This window comes from Oryctolagus cuniculus, chromosome 6, assembly GCF_051225735.1.
Source record: "Oryctolagus cuniculus isolate XC-2025 breed Fujian yellow rabbit chromosome 6, ASM5122573v1, whole genome shotgun sequence".
Classification (NCBI taxonomy): Eukaryota; Metazoa; Chordata; class Mammalia; order Lagomorpha; family Leporidae; genus Oryctolagus; species Oryctolagus cuniculus.
The window spans coordinates 48,887,809-48,907,091 of record NC_142872.1 but is presented as its reverse complement, the minus strand read 5'-3'; the positions used below and the strand labels follow the sequence as shown (position 1 = coordinate 48,907,091).

The window sequence follows — 19,283 nt, the reverse complement described above, 5'->3', positions numbered from 1 at the left end:
GAATCAGAACCTAGCCTTCTTCCACACAGAACACAAAGTGAAATCAAAGTCCTTATCTAGGCCAACAAGGCTGGAAGTGACCTAGACCTTGACTTTGTCCCTGAAGTGTGCTGCTACCTCTCTTCCCCATCTTCACTCATGTGAAAGGCCTGTGCCCTGACTCTAACACCCAGTCTGGCCACCCTGCCCCACCTTTTCCCGGCCTTTCCCTCTGCCAAGAAGGCTCCTCCCATGATAACCTCACCACTCCGACCCTCACGTCTTCATGTCTCGCTCAAAGGTTGTGGTTTATATGAGTTCCTTCCAGCCATCTCTCTCCACCTTTTTTACTTTCTTACGCAGTCATGAGACTTAACACCCTTCAATACATACTTGTTTGTTGTTGACTGTCACTGGAATGTGAGTTCTTCAAGATCAGGGATTTCACTTTGCTCATTTGCATTTCCAGGACTGAGAACAGTGTCTGATATGCAGCAAATACTTGACAAATATGAGGGAGCTTCAAAAAATTGATGTGAATGTGGAAATAAAAGAAAATGTGAATAATAACCTGTTAAAATGCCCTTCACACTAAGCATTGAGTGGAAAATAATCAACAGTAGGTCCGAGGGGGAAAAGTGAGTGGTGGTCCTTGGGAGCAACAGAGATCTGAGGGGGTTTAGTGGACTCTGGCCAGAGATGCTAAACCACCCCCACTTGCTTCCAGCTCACTCATTAAATACCCAGTAGTGAGTGCTAAATATGGTTAAAGAAGTCATATCTCCTTTCCAGATCTCCCCAAAGAATTCCAAGGGAGCCATGAAGTTGTTGATCTTTATTTTCTCAGAAACAGTCCTTCCTGTGAACTGACCTCTGCTCTGCATTAAATACATTTGCTCTCCAATGGTGAGGATCCTAAGGTGGGCGGTCCACCTGATTCTGAACTCATCTCCCCGCAGGTGCTGATCCCTATCTCTTTATACGTATCCATTGAGCTGGTGAAGATTGGGCAAGTGTTCTTTCTGCACAATGACCTTGACCTGTACGATGAAGAGGCAGATATGTCCATTCAGTGTCGAGCCCTCAACATCACTGAGGACCTGGGCCAGATCCAGTACATCTTCTCTGACAAGACAGGGACCCTAACGGAGAACAAGATGGTGTTCCGGCGTTGCACCATCATGGGCAGCGAGTACTGTCACCAGGAAAACGGTATGAGCATTCGAAGGGCCTCTACCCCTCTTTCTAAAAGCAAATGCCCTGTTCTCCTAAGAGAGAGGAAAGAAAAGATATTATCCTGGCTCCCCTAGAGAGTGTGGGACATTTTGGTAACTTGCTTCTTTTATTCTGTGTGGTTTTTTGTTTGCTTTTTGTTTTGTTTTGGCAAATTGGTGCTATTCTTCTTACCTCAGAACTTCAGTTTAGTAGCCCTCCAGTTGATCTTTGTTTGGTACCATTTACAATACAGGATCTTTAATGTCAGGAATAGACAGAATGGAGTCCCATTGTATGCCAGTTATACAGTCAAGGATGAGTTTCTTAGGTCACTTTCCCTGACATGTCAAGAAAGATCTAGATCTGGGCACGTGGCCAGAATTGACACATCCAGAAAATACCTTCCATGCTAATTAATCTCTTGCATTTTCCCTGATGCAAAGGTTTGATTTACAAGTTAGAACTGCAAGCTGCCTGGACAGTTAGGGATTGAATGTGGCCTATAAAACTGACCCGATTCCCTCAGCCACTGCACCCCACCCCCATACACACACTTTGTAAATATAAAAAGAAATTCCAAAGACAACAGCATTCATTCTTTGGGGTTGGAGGAATGAAGAAAGAAAAGCAAGAATTACTATAAGCAGCCCTATCCCCTTTGCCATAGAGATCACCATTTGCATGGAAGCTTCTGATCTCTTTTTAATAATAGTAACAGCTTCCATTACCTAGGGCAAGCTAAGCATTTTAACACCACACATCATTAAATCTTCAAAAACAACCTTTCAAGTTAGGTACTTTTTGAAAACCTTGAACTGAGGAAATAGAGGTACAAGTTAAGTCAAACATGAAGTCATACAACCAGCAAACAGCAGAGCCAGTATTTGAACCTGTGAGATGCAGTTGTACCCCTCTTTCTCCAATATTGGTAGCCCAGCAACCCGTTTTTCAGAGCGCCGTGGGCTTTTCCATGTTCTCACTCCCATCCCTGAATTCTAGGATCTCTGCAGCTATGACCCAACCCATGTATGGCTGGTGCAATAACAACACTCCTTTCTTGCAGCCAAGCGACTGGAGACTCCAAAGGAGCTGGACTCAGACAGTGAAGAATGGACCCAATACCAGTGCCTGTCTTTCCCAGCCAGATGGGCTCAGGGTCCAGCAACACTGAGAAGCCAAGGAGGTGCCCAGCCTCTAAGGAGGTGCCAGAGTGCCCGGGTGCCCATCCAGGGCCATTCCCGACAGAAGTCCGTGGGACGCCGTGAAAGCTCACAGCCTCCTGTGGCCTTCAGCAGCCCCATAGTAAGTCCCTGCCTTTTCCTCTCTGAATTTTAAGTGTCTTGAGGTGGGGAAACAGGGCAGAGAGCTCTGGGATGTGAAACAGAAAACACTGAGAAACCCTAGAAAGCTGTCAAAATGGCAATCCTTGGCCTTACGTGGAGTGTCCACGTGTGCTTGGTAAACATACACAATTCTAGTTATTTTGAAATGGTTGGTGTTGAGAAATCAGGAGATTTTACTTAAATATATAGATTTCTGGCTTCTCTTTTAAAATTCTCTGCACCCCACTGGCATTTCCTTATGCAGTAATGGGCTTTAGTCAGAGGCAATGCTCCCAAGACTGGGCATGCAGGCTTCGTTCCTTCAGAGCCCCCTCCTGTTCTGTGGATTCCTACCACCGAGCTGAGAGCCAGCAGCCTGCTATCTACCAAGGTGCATATCATTAGGGAAGCTAGAATTGGAAGTGGAGCTAGGAACTGAGGCACTCCAAAATGGGATGCGGACTTTCCAAGTGGAGTCTTAACCACTTAACTGCTGTTCCAAACACTCATGCCTCACTGCCTCCCTTCTCCATCTTGAAAAAGGGACACATACAGACAGATGGCCCCTAAAGTACTCTTATCCCATTGTTAGGAAAGTAGAGATTTTATGGGGGTAGAGGGAGGGCCTGGGTGTTACAGCATAGAAGGGTAAGCCACTGCTCACAGTGCAGGCATCCCATATTGGAATGCCAGTTCAGGTCCTGGCTGCTCCCCTTCTGATCCAGCATCCTGGTTAGCACCTGGGAAAGCAGCGAAAGATGACCCAAGTACTCTGGCCATTGCTACCTATGTGTGAGACCAGGATGGAATTCCTGGCTCCTGGCTTCTACCTGGCCAAGACCAGGCTGTTGCAAATATTTAGGGATTGATCCAGCACTTGGAAGATCCCATGTCTTTCCCTCTTTCTCTGTTGCTCTTCCTTTCAAATGAATAAATGAAAAAAATGTTTTTTTAAAAACTCCTTTCGGTCAGTTTCCTTTCAGTCTTTCATCACCCCCACCCAAATAAACATACATAGCTATGTATATTTAACTGTTTTTTGTAATCATAGTACATACCAATTGTAGATTCTAGGCTTTTTAAATCTTATATCAAAAGTATTTTCATTTGCTCTCTGGTATTCATAACCCAGGACAGTGTTTTCTGACCACAAGTCTATTCTGAGTTGTTACTCATTTAACTTTGGGTGAGCACAAAGTTAACTCTGTTAAGTTATTGTCCCACACAGAAGTACAACATCAGCAAAGATAAAACTATAACAAGATGTAAAGATGCAGAATCCTCATAAACATACAAGAGAAACCATCCATAAATGCCTTTGGGAAGAATTTTTGTAGGTTTTCTTTCCTGTTGGATTTTCCCAAGTGATATAACAACAGGACACACAAATTTGCCAACTCTTTCTCTAATTTAATCCTGCTCTTTCTTAATGTAAGGCTTCTTTCCTAGCTCTGTACTTAAATACTTGTAAAATAAAATAAAATTAATTATTTTTAGACATTAGATTCTATGTGTCTCTTGGCATCTTCCAATTCCAAATATCATGAGCATCCCACATGCCTGAGAATTTCTTCCCCACAGCACAAGGGAGAGAAAAAAGGAAGCTTTCCTGTGTGGATCTCAGCTGGGTACCCAAAACTGCCCCTTGCTCAGCCTGACAAATCTGAGTAGCCCAGAAAAACTGCAGCCCCGAGCCAGGCGATGGAACTTTGCTGCAGGCCCTGTAGCTGATGGTCACTGGGAGAGAGACACACACCCCAGGCTGTCTCCAGATCCTGGACTCATTGTTGTGCCCAGGCTGCCAGGTGCAAAGGCAAGCATTTACTGTGTTCACTCTGGAGCAATAAGGAAATTGACACATAGAATAAGATGCAATTCTTGCTGCCTGGCAGGTGGGGATGATGACGTGTTCTCTTTATGAGCCATGTACTTCTGTATAATCAGGTCACTTAAAAGTGTGGGGTTAATGGGACAAAAGTATCCTTGGAGAGTAGTCTGGGAGGACATTGTACCGAGGGCCAGGAAATGCTGGTTCTGGTTTCAGCTCTGCTACTCATTTGCTGAGAAACCTTAAAGAACACATTAAGCCTCTTTTTATCCCTCACAGTTCTCCCCAGGCTGTCCTATGAGTCAAACTACAAGGTTGTGCTGAACGGCAAGATTCCTTCCAGCTACATATTAGGCACAGGCGGGGTCTCAGCGCTGCTGTGAATCGGCTCTGTGACTGTGGTCAGCTTCCTGAACTGGGAGTCTCAGCTCCCCGTCATCAAGATGATGATTGTTCTGGTTGGGCTTTATTTGGAGGATTTAATTCTTAACCTTATTGTTGTTGTTGTTGTTGTTGTTGTTTTTAAAGATTTTAACTATTTATTTGAGAGGCAGAGCTGGAGGGGGAGAGAAAGAGAAAGAGAGGTCCTCCATCCACCATCCACTGGTTTGCTCCTCAAATGGCCGCAACAGCCGGAGCAGGGCCAATAGGAAGCCAGGAGCTTCTTCAGGGTCTCCCACGCGGGTGCAGGAGCCCAAGCACTTGGGCCATCTTCTGCTGCTCTCCCAGGCCATAGCAGAAAGCTGGATGGGAAGGGGAGCAACAGGGACTTGAATCAGCACCCATATTGGGTGCTGTTGCCACAGGTGGAGGCTTAGCCTACTATGTCACAGCACCAGCCCCCAAACCCTGTGTTTTAGACACAGATAACTAGCAGAGATTTTAAATGATCTTTCTGTAGGGAAGCTGTCCTCCTCAGACAGATGTTCACGTTCCCGATGGCATTGAGAAGCAGGGAGTTTTCATAAAATGCAGTGGTTGAACTCTTTCCTGAGATTCTGCTGTAATTGGTCAGGGTAGAGAAGGGTCGTAAGCATTCTATTTTTATTGCTGATGATTCGAGTGAGTGGCCAAGATTGAGGCCCTCTTCTTGGAAGCCATCAGGCCACCAGGGAATTGTCTGCATTTGGCCCATTAAATAGTCACCTTCTATAGCAGGGAAGGTGTTGGTATAGGGGGGATGATTTGTGCTCCTTTAAAAGGTTCTTACTCAACTCATAAAGTAACTCTGGCTGGAGTTAGATCCTTGAACTGGTTCCCGGAGAGCTTCTGAGGCAGCCCTCAGATATGATTTCTCAGGCCCTCTCGTGCCTGGCAGCCCCTCTGAGCTTGCCCCTCTTCCACCTGCCTATGGTGCCTCCCTCCACCTGCCCACTTGGCACTTGAATTGGTCTGCTGGTCTATTGCATCCACCTGTTCACTACCTTCTCCCTGTGAACTTGGTCAGAGCCTGAACCCCTCAGCCCACCAGGTGGAGGTAGACTGTTCCACCACAGTTCAAAGAATCCAGTTGTTGGTTTCTTCGGCACTTCAAGTGAAATGTAAAACAAGAATCACAGTAGCAGTAACCACCAAAGCTGGGTTTTCTTCTTTGACTACAAAAACAAGGAAGCATCAGTTCTTATCACCTAATTGCCTGTTATAAACTCGGTGCCTTTAAGGTGCAGATAATATACTTCTGAAAATTGTGGGTGCTGAGCCAAAGTATAATAGTCCTGGCAGATGGAAAATGAAATACCTTTTTTTCTCTCTTGGTCTGTAAGCAGCCAAGACTTCAGAGGTGTTTGTTTAGAGGCAGCACTTGCAAAAGATTTTCTAGAACCATCAGACCAAAGACTATGTTCCTAATAGTAAAGTTTGCACCGGGGCCAGCTGCACCCCTCCAAACTTGACCACCACTGCCTTCTGTGGGCGCGCCCCTCACTCCCCCCAGGTAGACTGCGGTAGAGAGGAGGGAAGGAGGTGGCACTGGCCTTCTGCCTCCCTTCCTTCACCTTGGCCTACCTTTCTTCGTTTGGAAGGGATTTATGCAGCACTCGCAGTCACTCCAGATTGGTCAGGTGGCCCACATACACACACTCCCACTAGAAGGGTAGATAAGTGTCCTGATGGAAGCAGCCAAGCACACAGAATCTGCCTGCAAATGACAGGACCTCACGGGCCAGCGACAGAGGAAGTCTGTCTCAGCTGTGCTTCCCTTGGTCCCCAGGCTCCCAAAGGTGGGAACAGACAGATACAGTGACACTGTTTACAAGGGGTGGCAACATCTGGAAGACACCCTTCTTGCTTGGCCACTGAGTGTTTTCCCTTGGGCTGATGTCCCATATAGGAAAATTTGGATCCTAATGATCTAGGTGCTTCTGTTCGTGTGAACATTTGCAAGCACCGAGTTTTCCCGGGTCTTTATCCAAACCAAATGCTATCAAATCCACAACCTCAGCTAGGGCCAAAGCATCCCTGCCCTGGGGACAAAACAGCCTGCAGCCTCCGTCTCCCCCAGCAACCAGGAACGTCTGTTTCCATGATATCAGTACAACTACAGTGTTAAGCCATCGATAGGAACCAAAGGGAAAATGACGGCAAGTCAATGTCCCTCCTCCCTCCATCCCTCATCACTCAGCGCCGGCCATGACAGCAGTTTGCGGTGTATCCTTCCCAGAAGCGTCTCACCCACACGTTAGCATCAAGTATGCTATACCCACAAACACACCCTGTACCCAGATGGAAGCTTACCTGTATGCTGTTTCAGACTTTGCTTTTTTTCTTCTTTGTAACCTAACAAGAATGTTTGCTGTCTGTAGACAGACAGATGGATAGATGGTCAAGAGCTCCTTGTCCTTTTCAGTGGCTAATAGAATGTGTGGGATCATCATCTGTGAATAGAAGTGTCACTTTTCCTACTGTTTCAGGTCTGAGAGCATGGTTAGTATATGTCTGAGGACAATATGTGCATTTTTACTTCGGGTTGGTTCTTCCCAAGAGATGGTCTGGCTGAGATGGTCACCAACAGCAAATAGAAGGATCTGCTTCCTCACACCTTTGCCATTTCTGTGCATGCTCAGAGTCTGTTTCTTTAGAATAACTTTTCATTTATTCAGTCAACAAACATTTTACAAGCATCAGTTCTACTGCATATACTATTAGACTCTGGGAATGTAAAGTCTAACAGGGATTGCATTTTAGGAGCTTACGGCCCAATGAAAGAATAAGAATACCAATGGCTGTAAGACAGTGCTCTGTGCTAGGACAGTGGGTGCTGATGTCCAGTAACAGCCTGAAAGATCTGCAGGGTCAATGTCTGAATCAAATTTTCTGCACTATTTAAGGTTAGCCAGGGGCATGAGAGGACCACCCTGAGGGCAAGCAGTGCTTGTTGCAGGAAACATTCGGTGCAAGCAGAACAGACAATGTATCCTTGAGAGTAGCTGGGATGAAAGATATGAGGCAGGAAGAGGTGAAGGAGATGGAGTCAGAGGAGGATCCACATCACAAAAGGTTTTCTTCCTGGTCTGGGCATGCAGCTTCTGTCCATTTCTACCATTGACTCTGTGGATTCCCATGGTGACAAACCATTGCCTGCACCCAATCATTGATGGTCACCAATGTGAACTTGAGGGAATCATTAAAACTGAGAGGAGAAAGGTAAACCTGGCCTGCTTTTCCCCGTCAGAAGGAGCCCGAAACAAAATAGGGCAAGCTCAGGAGCACAGACATTTGCTACTACAACTGTACGAGCCAACAGTACAAGCATGCTTTGTGAGCTTGGCTGAAAGGCAGATGTCCAGGCCCCCACCCCAGACAGGCTGCGTCTTCATAAATCACCCATTGATTGGAGTGCACATCGAGGAGTGAGAATTTCTGGCATGGTATTTAAGAGTTGAGACAGAGGGGCCGGCGCTGTGGATCACTTGGTTGATCCTGCGCGTACAGCGCCGGCATCCCATATGGGCGCCGGGTTCTAGTCCCAGTTGCTCCTCTTCCAGTCCAGCTCTCTGCTGTGGCCTGGGAAGGCAGTGGAGGATGGCCCAAGTGCTTAAGCACCTGTACCTGCATGGGAGACTAGGAGGAGGCACCTGGCTCCTGGCTTCAGATTGGCATAGCTCTGGCCATAGCGGCCACTTGGGGGGTGAACCAACAGAAGACCTTTCTCTCTGTCTCTCTCTCTCTCCCTGTCTAACTCTGTCAAAAAAAACTGGGAATAAAAAGAGTTGAGGCAGAATTGGGTTTGAGGCCCAGCACATCACTTGTGACTGTGACCTTGGATAAGTTACGAACTTCACTGAGCTTCATTTGCCTCATAATGAAAATGGAAGGAGGGCAATGACTCCATCAAGGCCATTCAGATTAGATGAGGTACAGGAAAGCACTTAGCAGAGTTCTCAGTAAGTACAGTGTAACAGTAATAACAGGACCCTTGAGGGGAATAGTGTGAGCTCAGAGCCCGCCTTTGTCACCGCAGGGTTGTGTGAGTTGTATACAGGCTATAGTTGATAGAAATCCAACCAGCTGAGTGCCTACCACAAAGCTTTAATTGGGAGAAACTGGTGGCCCCATGAATTTGTTTCTTTTCCTTCAGAGAAATACTGTGACTGGAGGACTGACAGTGGGGGAAGGCCCTGCTTCCTTTCTTTTTAGGTACTCTAGGTTCCAACTTCGTAAATGTTAATGGGCCACACAGTGGGCTGGATCAAAAGGAACCAGGAACCGTGAAGAACTTTGCCCTGTGGAGGCATGCAATGGGGGTGGGGAGCAGGGGATTACTGAAGAAACTGACATCTGCTCTTGCAAGATGGGCCCTCTGCCAGTGCTTTAGAGAGGCAGGCCCTTTGCAAAGGAAACTGGTTTTTCGTGCTCTTGCCGAATGATTGTGTGGAATATACTAATGGATAGTTTCACTAAGAAATGCCAAAAGTTAATCAGTAGTAATGTAGGATAGTATCCTGGCAAACAGTGTCAACAAGATTATTGAATGCCTGAAATATGCCAGGCACCAGGGACACAACAGAGACAGTCGGTGCATTCATGGCTTTGACAGGCTTCTGGAGAACTGGACGCAGGACACATAGCCATTAAGTCATCTTAACTGTGTCACCATTTGCAAATATGCGATGCATAGCTCAGAGCAAAGCATTATGTGCTTAGAGGCTGGGAATCCGGTGGTATAGAAGTGCCCCAGGTGACCCAAGTCCATGTGCCAAACCACGCAGTTCTCTTCCCTGTTCTCTGGCATTGGGTTTCACCATCAGGAAAATGGGGGATTAGGCTCTGATGGCCTCCAAGTTTGTTCTCTCACTCTGGATATCTGTGATAAAGGTCAATTGCAACCCATTCATGATTTTGCCACCTCCCCTCCACACACCCCAAAGAAACAAGGAAATCTGTGTTCTGAAAGATTCTCCAAGTATCTGTTGTATAATCTCATGGACTGTCTTTGGAGTCTCAAGGATTTCATATACAAGTGCATATGTTGTGTTTGGGATGCCAGTCACTAAAGATGCTGGCTGTCAGCAAGTCTCAAAAGCCACTTCCTTCTCATGGAGGATCTTGTCTGATGACCCAAGGTTAAGAGCAGGGATTTCGGAGTCGGACTGCCTGTGATAAGCTAAAGGAGTCCTTCTTCTCACTGTGTAAGCTTGAGCAAGCTGTTTAACTTTTCTGGACATCAGTTTTCTCGTCTGAAATACAGAGAGCATGGAAAGGATAATGTTGCTAGAGGAAGGCAGTGAGCTAGTAGATACACTGAGAACATAAGAAATACTATGTGAAGAGGAGCTACCATTACTGTTCTGACGGATGAGTCCAACACTCCTTGAGCGAAAATGGTAAACTGATGGCAGGCACCACAGGGGCTGAGACTTGGTTAAAGGAGTTTGTACGAGAGCATTAATACAGCGCTTTACCATGACCATGGAAAGGAGGAACCCTGAACTAAGAGCCCAGGAGACTCATCTCTAATTCTGGCTTTATGCCAAATCACTGGTGCTCTCAGTCAAATCAATCCAGCTCTCTGGGTTCAATTAAGTTAGGATTAGTTTCATCTCAACGTGGCACTGTGAGAATCTGGTGAGGTCGTATAAATGTCATTACTTGGGAAGGTAGGACAAGATTCACACATGTGCGCTCCTCTTGTGAAGTTTGCAATGGCAGAGAAGATGGATAATCTAAGCACTCCACCTGCCTCAACTTGCTGACAATAATGACACCACAAGGTGTGGATGGTTCACCATCGCTTCCAGGGCAAAGGAAGGAAATGCAGATTTGATGCAGTTTTACCAGCATTCTTCTTCTTTTGGGAAAGTACAAGTTCATGGGAAAATAGAAATTTGAAATTCATGCATATGCGCCATCTTCAAAATGTTCATGGAAAAATGATAATGAAAAAGACTGTGCATAGATTTCAAAATTTGTCTGGTTTCCTCCCATCTCTCTGGACTGCACCAGCAGCCCCAGGGAGGACAGAATCAGACTTCTAGGATCACTGTATTTGGTAGTCAGAGAAGATACAGTCTGAGGACCTTTTCCCATGCCATTTTCCTTTTATTTTATTTGAAAGGCAGAGAGACGGAAAGACAGATCTTCCATTCCCTGGTTCACTCACTCAAATACCCACAACAGCCAGTGTTGGGCTGGATTAGCTGAAGCCAGAAGCCAGAAACTCAATCCAGGTCTCTCATAGGGGTGGTAAGGACCCAAGTATTTGAGTCATCATTGGCTGCCTAGCAGGGTTCACATTAGCAGGAAGCAGCACTGGACTTGAACGCAGGCACTCCCATGGGCAATACATCCCCAGAAGCTTCTGAACTGCTCAAATGACCATCCAACACTTTTTCTTTTTCATTTCAACTTGGACTCTGATTTGTAAAATCACTTGGTACTCAGTCTTCATCCTGCACAAATCAATCAAAATGCCTTCAGTTTGTCTTTTCCAACAAAGACTCTGTGCTAAATTTTAACTTAACTGTGAACTTGAACATTAGAGAAAAGGAATTGCACAGAAGCTGCTTTGCAGGCGGTCTTCTGCAGTACCTCATTGTTCAGAGCTGGTATTGAGCTTCCTCTTCAGACCATGTTGAAATTAGAGCTCTAAGAAATGGAAATGTAGGAGAAACTCAAGCTTGATCTCAGAGACTATAGCTTTAGCTCTATAGAGATTAAGCATGGGCATAAGAAAAACTAATTGAAAAGATAGATCACAGCATTACAGCAGCAAGGTGGTAAGCAAAGTTAATTACCACAAAGTTGCCACCACCATTTCCATTCTAGTTGTCTCTTGTTCTTCAAACTCTGAGTTCCCAGGAAAAGCTAAGCTAGCATCAGATCCTAGGATGAATATGATGGAGCCAGGACAAGAGGAAATACATAGTTCCTTGTAGGCCCACATGTAGGAAGTTCCAAAGGAATGGTTCAAGTTGCACCTTCTAGAAAGTCAGATCCAGCCCTGGCAGTGAGAGAAACTAAAAGCAGGTCACTCATTATCTCTAATGTACCTTGAAGAATCAGGGGATTTGGCAAACTGGACCAGCATTGGGGCACTTCATGAGGCAGAGCAGTCACCACCCTCTAGAAGCACAGGACTTTGCAGGTCTCACAGTTTGCACTACCTCCTAATGTCCTCACCTGTGCTTTGACTCACTCGTCCTCGTTTACCTTACATGTCTGGTGCCTGTGGCCATTCTGAGCTCCAGAATCTGCTCTTTTGGCTCAGAAGACAGAATTAGCAGTGAGCTGGATAAGATCTTATGGACAGGTAGGACTTGCTGTTGTTACTGAGGTCTAGACCAGAGCTTGGTAGGCAGGAGAAGACTTTTTAATAAAAGTTGGAGTCAGAATACACCCAGGAGGCAGTAGAGACCTCCAGCCTTGGCTTAGGGTATAGGTTGAGAAGTGATGGACATCAAGAACACAAATGCATACCGTGGAAGATTCTAGATGCCAGGTGAATTTAATGTGATGACAACAGAGATGTGCCAAAGGCCTTTTGAGGTCAAGACCACCATGAGGAAAATAATTTTAGGAAGACTGTACAGGTAATACACATGATAGGGTAGAAGGAAAGGAGACCAGATGCAGCAATGTTGGTTTACAGCAGGGGTACAGAACGTCTGGCCCACAAGCCATATAAGGCTCATGAAATCATTTGGTCTGGCCCTTCTATTGCAACTGTAAACAGGACTTAAAATTCAGTACATCTACAGCAGGCCAGTTTTTGATTTTTTTTTTTTTTTAGGAAGTCATTACCTATCAATAACTATTTTTTTTAACTTTTATTTAATGAATATAAATTTCCAAAGTACGGCTTATGGATTACAATGGCTTCCCCCCCATATCGTCTCTCCCACCCGCATCCCTCCCCTTTCCCACTCCCTCTCCCCTTCCATTCACATGAGGATTCATTTTCGATTCTCTTTATATACAGAAGATCAGTTTAGCATACATTAAGTAAAGATTTCAACAGTTTGCTCCCACACAAACATAAAGTGAAAAATAATAGATGATTTTTTAAATGATGATGAAATCAGATCAGACCTATTGTCATGTTTAATCCCAGTGAGAGTCAAGTTGGGAATTGATAATTTCTTCTTTTTTTTTTTTTTTTTTTTTTACAGAAGATCAGTTTAGTATACATTAAGTAAAGATTTTAACAGTTTGCACCCCCATAGAAACACAAAGCAAAATATACTGTTTGAGTACTCATTATAGCATTAAGTCTCAATGTACAGCACATTAAGGACAGAGATCCTACATGAGGAGTAAGTGCACAGTGACTCCTGTTGTTGACTTAACAATTTGACACTCTTGTTTATGGTGTCAGTAATCTCCCTAGGCTCTAGTCATGAGTTTCCAAGGCTATGGAAGCCTTTTAGGTTCACCAACTTCAATCTTATTCTGACAGGGTCATAGTCAAAGTGGAAGTTCTCTCCTCCTTTCAGAGAAAGGTACCTCCTTCTTTGATGGCCCCGTTCTTTCTACTGGGATCTCACAGAGATCTTTCATTTAGGTCTTCTTTTTTTTTTTTTCCCCAGAGTGTTTTGGCTTTCCATGCCTAAAATACTCTCATGGGCTCTTCAGCCAGATCCAACTGCCTTATGGGCTGATTCTGAGGCCAGAGTGCTATTTAGGACATCTGCCATTCTATGAGTCTACTGTGTATCCCGCTTCCCATGTTGGATCGTTCTCTCCCTTTTTGATTCTATCAGTTAGTATTAGCAGACACTAGTCTTGTTTGTGTGATCCCTTTGACTCTTAGACCTATCAGTGTGATGAATTGTGAACTGAAATTGATCACTTGGACTGGTGAGATGGCATTGGTACATGCCACCTTGATGAGATTAAATTGGAGTCCCCTGGTATGTTTCTAACTCCACCATTTGGGGCAAGTCCAGTTGAGCATGTCCCGAATTGCACATCTCTTCCCTCTCTTAGTCCCACTCTTATATTTAACAGGGATCACTTTTCAGTTAAAATTTAAACACCTAAGAATAATTGTGTGTTAATTACAGAGTTCAACCAATAGTACTAGAACAAAAATATACTAAAATGGATAAAGTATTACATTGTACATCAACAGCGACAACTAACTGAGCACCAAAGGGGAAACCTGTTGAAGTGAAATGGACGCTATGAGAAACAGTGACTCGATCAGCTCTTGTCCTGACTGTTGATGTACACTGTAATACTTTATCCAGTTTTTAATTTGATGATAATATGTGGCCCACAAATCACCTCAAAAATATCCAAATAGCCCTTGGCCAAAGAAAGCCTCTCACCCTGCTTTAGAGCCTTGCACAGAACTCCAAGATGCAAGCTGGAGTGTCTGAGTATGGCTGACAACAGCAGAAATGGGCAGGTGGGTGGGTGAGCAGTGTGGAGATGAGGGGGAGACCCTGGAAGCGAAGAATTGCCAGAACCTGGCAGCTTATAGACACATGGGTTCCAGCAACAAGAAGTAATCAAATCAGAGTCGACGATGGACAGGCCTGTGAGAGAATGAAACGTGCAAGACTGCAAGGAAGACTGCGCCATCCTGTGCCAGACATGCGAAGAGTCTGCTGGCAGGGCCTTCTTTCCCCATCCCTTCAGGAGAAACTCTGACTCAGGCCTTTCTTTTCCAGGAAAAAGATGTGACTCCTGATAAACACTTACTTACCAAGGTGCGAGATGCTGCCCTGTGGCTGGAGACCTTGTCAAACACCAGACCTGCCAAGCCTTCCTTCTCTACCGCTTCCTCCATTGCCGACTTCTTCCTTGCCCTAACTATCTGCAATTCCGTCATGGTGTCCACAACCACGGAACCCAGGCAGAGGGTAAGGACCCGTGATGATTTAGGGCACGGGGTGAGGTTAAAGGAAAAGAAGAAGGCAGCACAGGGATGAGGGGAAAAGCCTTGATCAGAGAGAGATGACATTTAGGCCCCAGCCACAGTGTTACCATTTCATCCTTGTGAGACCCTGAGTAGGTGTCCTGTCCTTTCTAGATCTGTTTCCTATTTTGAAATAAAATGGGAAAAAATTATAGTTGAGCTCCCTGGAGCTCTCAAACCTTGCCTCTGTGTCTCCAGGAGACCTAATAAGAGTCCATATTTACTGAGTACTTGGCTATGTGCTAGGCACCATACCCAACACTAGACCTGCATTATCATTTATCCTTACAACCCAACAGCTCTAGGGACAATGTCTTTGGATTCAGTAAGGGAAAAAATGGTGGATCAAAAAGCTTGATTATTTAGCAAAGGGGATATGGTTCATAACAACAGAACCATCTGTGTGACTCCATACTGCCTCCAAGCAATGCCATACAGATTGGTTCTTTTCTGTAAGGGTTAAAAAATAATTAACACAGTGTATGATGTTCTCCCCATGAAAGCAATGCAGCTGGATGGTCATTATGTGAAGTTAAACTCTGAAATCTACTCAAGGGAGATTTATCTTCAATTATCCAGACTCTGAGCCAAGCTCCCTTGTGAGTCATCGATGAGAATAATTAGGTAGTACAACTTGTAGCTACAAAACCAAGGAAAAAGAATTCACCAGGTACTCAAAGAGAACCTCCCCTTACTGTGCCCAAATCCAAACCACCCTGGAAAGTCACTTCAGCCACTAAAAAGTCACCAGGTCATTGGAAGGCTTCAGGGAGAAGATAGAGGCAGGAAGCATTATCTGAAGAATTACCTGGGCATAGGGAAGAAGGCCAGCATTGAACTCAGGATTCTCAAGCACGTGAGGGCACTGTAGCCGGTAAATAGATGATGAGCCCGATCCCTAGCGTCAGGCAGAGACAGATCTGAGTCCCATTTCTCCTGTCTGCACACTGAGCCCGCACAGCTCATTCACGTAACTGTGGGGCCTCAGCTTCCTTGCTCAGAAGTCAGAATGGTGATAGCATCCCATAAGCTTGTTGGGCGAATGAAATGACATACTGCATGCAAAGCTAAAGCAGATAAAGCTGTGGTAGGGTTTGGGGATTGTGAACTCTTACTGTGGGGTCTGATTTTGATTTTGTTTTTTCCTTTAGCCATGGTCAGAGAGGGATAAGCAAAAGATAGAGGATAAAGAACACAGAGTGTCAGAGGCAGAGGAAAACTTGACTCTGACCTTACTCCCTCTTTGTATGAGTGGATAAACTGAGGTCTGTGAGGAGAGACCTTGTCCATGATCACAGAAGACCGAAATACTGTGCTTACTGCAAAGTTACCTTCATATTCTGCCTTAGACAGTTTGACATTACATCCAACACTGAAAGTCACATTCTAGTTTGTTCCTTTGATCACTAGGTCACCGTGGCACCCTCATCCAAGGCTCTGGGCATGTCCTTGGAGAAGATTCAGCAGCTGTTCCAGAGACTGAAGCTGCTAAGCCTCAGCCAGTCATTCTCATCTACTGCACCCTCCGACACAGACCTGGGTGAGAGTTTGGGGGCCACCGCGCCCACCACAGACTCGGATGAGAGAGACGATGCATCTGTGTGCAGTGGAGGCTACTCTACCGATGGTGGCTACAGGAGCAGCGCGTGGGACCAGGGTGACATCCTGGGGTCTGGGTCAGGCGCCTCAATGGAGGAGGTGCCAGAGGCTCCAGCTGGAGGCCTGGCCCAGCCTGAGCTTTGTTACGAGGCCGAGAGCCCTGACGAGGCAGCCCTGGTGCACGCTGCCCATGCCTACAGCTTCACACTGGTGTCTCGGACACCTGAGCAGGTGACCGTGCGCCTGCCCCAGGGCACCTGTCTCACTTTTGACCTCCTCTGCACCCTGGGCTTCGACTCTGTCAGGAAGAGAATGTCTGTGGTCGTGAGACACCCGTTGACTGGTGAGATCATCATCTACACCAAGGGCGCCGACTCTGTCATCATGGACCTGCTGGAAGACCCAGCCTGCGGTGAGTCCTGTCACACCGGGGCTCCAGGAGTGGGGGGGAGGGAGGTGGCAGGGAGGAGCTCTCATACAGCAGTCCCCACCAGAAGCAGAGGCCCCCCACATGCTCTCCTCAAACTGGGCTGCATCGTAGACCTGCTTGACCTGGAGAATCGCAGTGCCCATCAACGTATTTCAGATGGTGAACGGTCTTGGAGTAGAGAAACCTCTTGAACTTTCTTGACCCTAGTTTGCAAAACTCATTTTAAAATTGAATATCCACAAGCAATTTTTTGTACCAGAACACCCACTAATATCCCTTGGAGCACATTGTGGTCCTAACTCCTCAGATTGGAGAGAAGCCAACTCAAGCTAGCAAGAGAAGCGATTTAGGAGAGGGGAGGTAGCAATCCATTGTCAGTTCCCTGGCCCAGGTACCCTAAATCCCAGCTCACAGCTCTTTCCTGCTGTGTCCCTCTTCATCATCTTTTCCCCAAGCCTCCCCCAGATAGATTTTCATAAACTTGCAATGAGCCAGAAAAATGTCCCCAAGTCCCTACATATCACTGTCCAATTTTGGAGCAGCATGAATTAGTGTGCAGCCGCTTCCTGACTGCTAACAAGGAGAAGACAGTTATGGGACTATGATTCTCCCAGGATAGTAGATTCTAGCCAAGCTTTTGAATTGCCCAGGCAGCCCTGTGCCTCGTGCATTATCAGCTGTGGATCAGGGCCAAGAGGTTCATGGGGACTGATGAGTGTTTAGAATGGGAAGGGAGTTAATTAGTTCTCTTCGTCCCCAGACTCTGGCAGACTAGTGGCTTCATGCCTCTGAGTGTAGGGAGCCATGGCACTGCATCCCCAGGAAGCAGCCAACCAAGCTACCCTGGAGATGTTTCTTTATTTGTTCCCTACCTGACTGCAAACTGTGGCAGAGATGCTTCCAATAAAAGGCACATATGCCTGTGCAATGTACATGTAAAAATTGAGGAGCACAACTTTGAAAGGAAAAGCAAAAATAACTTCATGTTTAATACATTTATGGGGTTGGAACATTGAATTTGACTCTGGGGTTCCTGGCAGCCCAAGCGAAAATATAAACCCAAAGGCTTACAAGTGGAAGACAAAAGGATTGGATCTTAGAAACTGGTGTCTGAAAATAAAATGTTGTAAATAAATAGTGCCCAAGAAGGCAGTGCACAAAGACAGTGCCTGAGGCACCAGGAAATTCAAAGTAACCAAACAAAGAGAAAACAACCTTGGAAAGGATTTTTATATAAAAACAACTTTAAAGTAGTATCATGGATAAAATCAGAACTGCTTATACTAATCCTACTGCTAAGAATTATGCTCTGAGAGCTGGCTTTGTGCTGCAGTGGGTTAAGTCACCACCTGTGAAGCCAGTATCCCACAGGAGCTCTGCTGGTTCAAACCCTAGCTGCTCTGCTTTTGATCCAGCTCCCTGCAAAGGAGCCTGGGAAAGCAGAAGATGGCCCAGCACTTGGGCCTCTTCTACTCACATGGGAGACCTGGATGGAGCTCCAGTCTCTTGGCTTTTGTGGCCCAGCCTTAACTGTTGTGGCCAATTCAGAAGTGAACCAGAAGATGGGAGGCATCTCTGTCTCTGTAAGCTTGCCTTTCAAATAAATAAATCTTAAGTGTACATAATAAAAATTCTGCATGGCATGCAGGGATAGGGGAGAGGCACAATTCTTTGCAGTACTTAGGATCTCTAAAAATCTTTTGTTTGTGAATGTGAACCTAAGACAGAGATGGATATCTCCCACATGTTGCTGATTCACTCCCCAAATACCTGCAACAGCGAGACCTGCACCAAGCCAAAGCCGGGAGCCATAAACTCAGTCCTCATCTCCCATGTGTGTATCAGGGACCCAATTACTTGAGCCATCCCCTGCTGTCGCCTAGGGTGTGCATTAGTAGGACACTGGAATCAGGAGTGGGAGCTAGGAATTGAACCAAGGCAGATGTCAAGGGGTGTCTTAGTCACCATGCCAAATGCCCACCCTCAAAAAATCTTAATCTAACCCTGGGAAAGGAGGATTCTGGAGCCTGGCTCAAGGTCAGCTTTCTGAGCAATGTCATGGAACATGCCTCAGAAAACTGCACATGGATTTAGTAAACACTGCACCACGAAGAACTCTTTGCTTTTTCCATGCACTCTTTGAAGTACCCTTGTATAAAATACTGCCATTGATAAGTGATGTCTGACAGCTTAGATAAAGGTAGTGCTGATGGCATCAATCCTGCCCCACAACAGCCAACCCGGACTGAAAAATTCCTATTATCTGGTAGATAAAAGTACTAAAATTTCAAGAGAAGATGACAAATTACTTCTGGGAGAAATTTATTATGGAGAGCTCCACAAAGGGGATTATAAGAAATACATGGAAATACCTTTCACACTAGATTTATAGAAAATGCAAACATTTTTTTCTGAGACCATCTCTCGTATGGAAAGTAAGCCTAACTCAGCAAACAATACCGTGAAGAACTTCGCTAATGAGATCTAGCTTTGTAGCTGTCTTGGGGCTTAACTTGATACAAGTTGACAGAGAGGGTGATGGAGAGGCTA

General features: G+C 45.6%; 1 protein-coding gene across 11 annotated transcripts in view; it reads left to right on the top strand.

Annotated features, from left to right (window-relative positions):
- Nucleotides 1–19,283, top strand: part of ATP10B (ATPase phospholipid transporting 10B (putative)) — a 356,253-nt gene that overhangs the window by 297,773 nt on the left and 39,197 nt on the right. For all 11 annotated transcript variants that reach the window (XM_089335037.1, XM_089335035.1, XM_089335038.1 and 8 more), the window contains 4 exons: nucleotides 939–1,191; nucleotides 2,258–2,496; nucleotides 14,457–14,648; nucleotides 16,115–16,715. In XM_089335037.1, coding sequence (XP_089191163.1) covers nucleotides 939–1,191; nucleotides 2,258–2,496; nucleotides 14,457–14,648; nucleotides 16,115–16,715 — 1,285 coding nt within the window. The remainder of the gene's footprint in view (nucleotides 1–938; nucleotides 1,192–2,257; nucleotides 2,497–14,456; nucleotides 14,649–16,114; nucleotides 16,716–19,283) is intronic.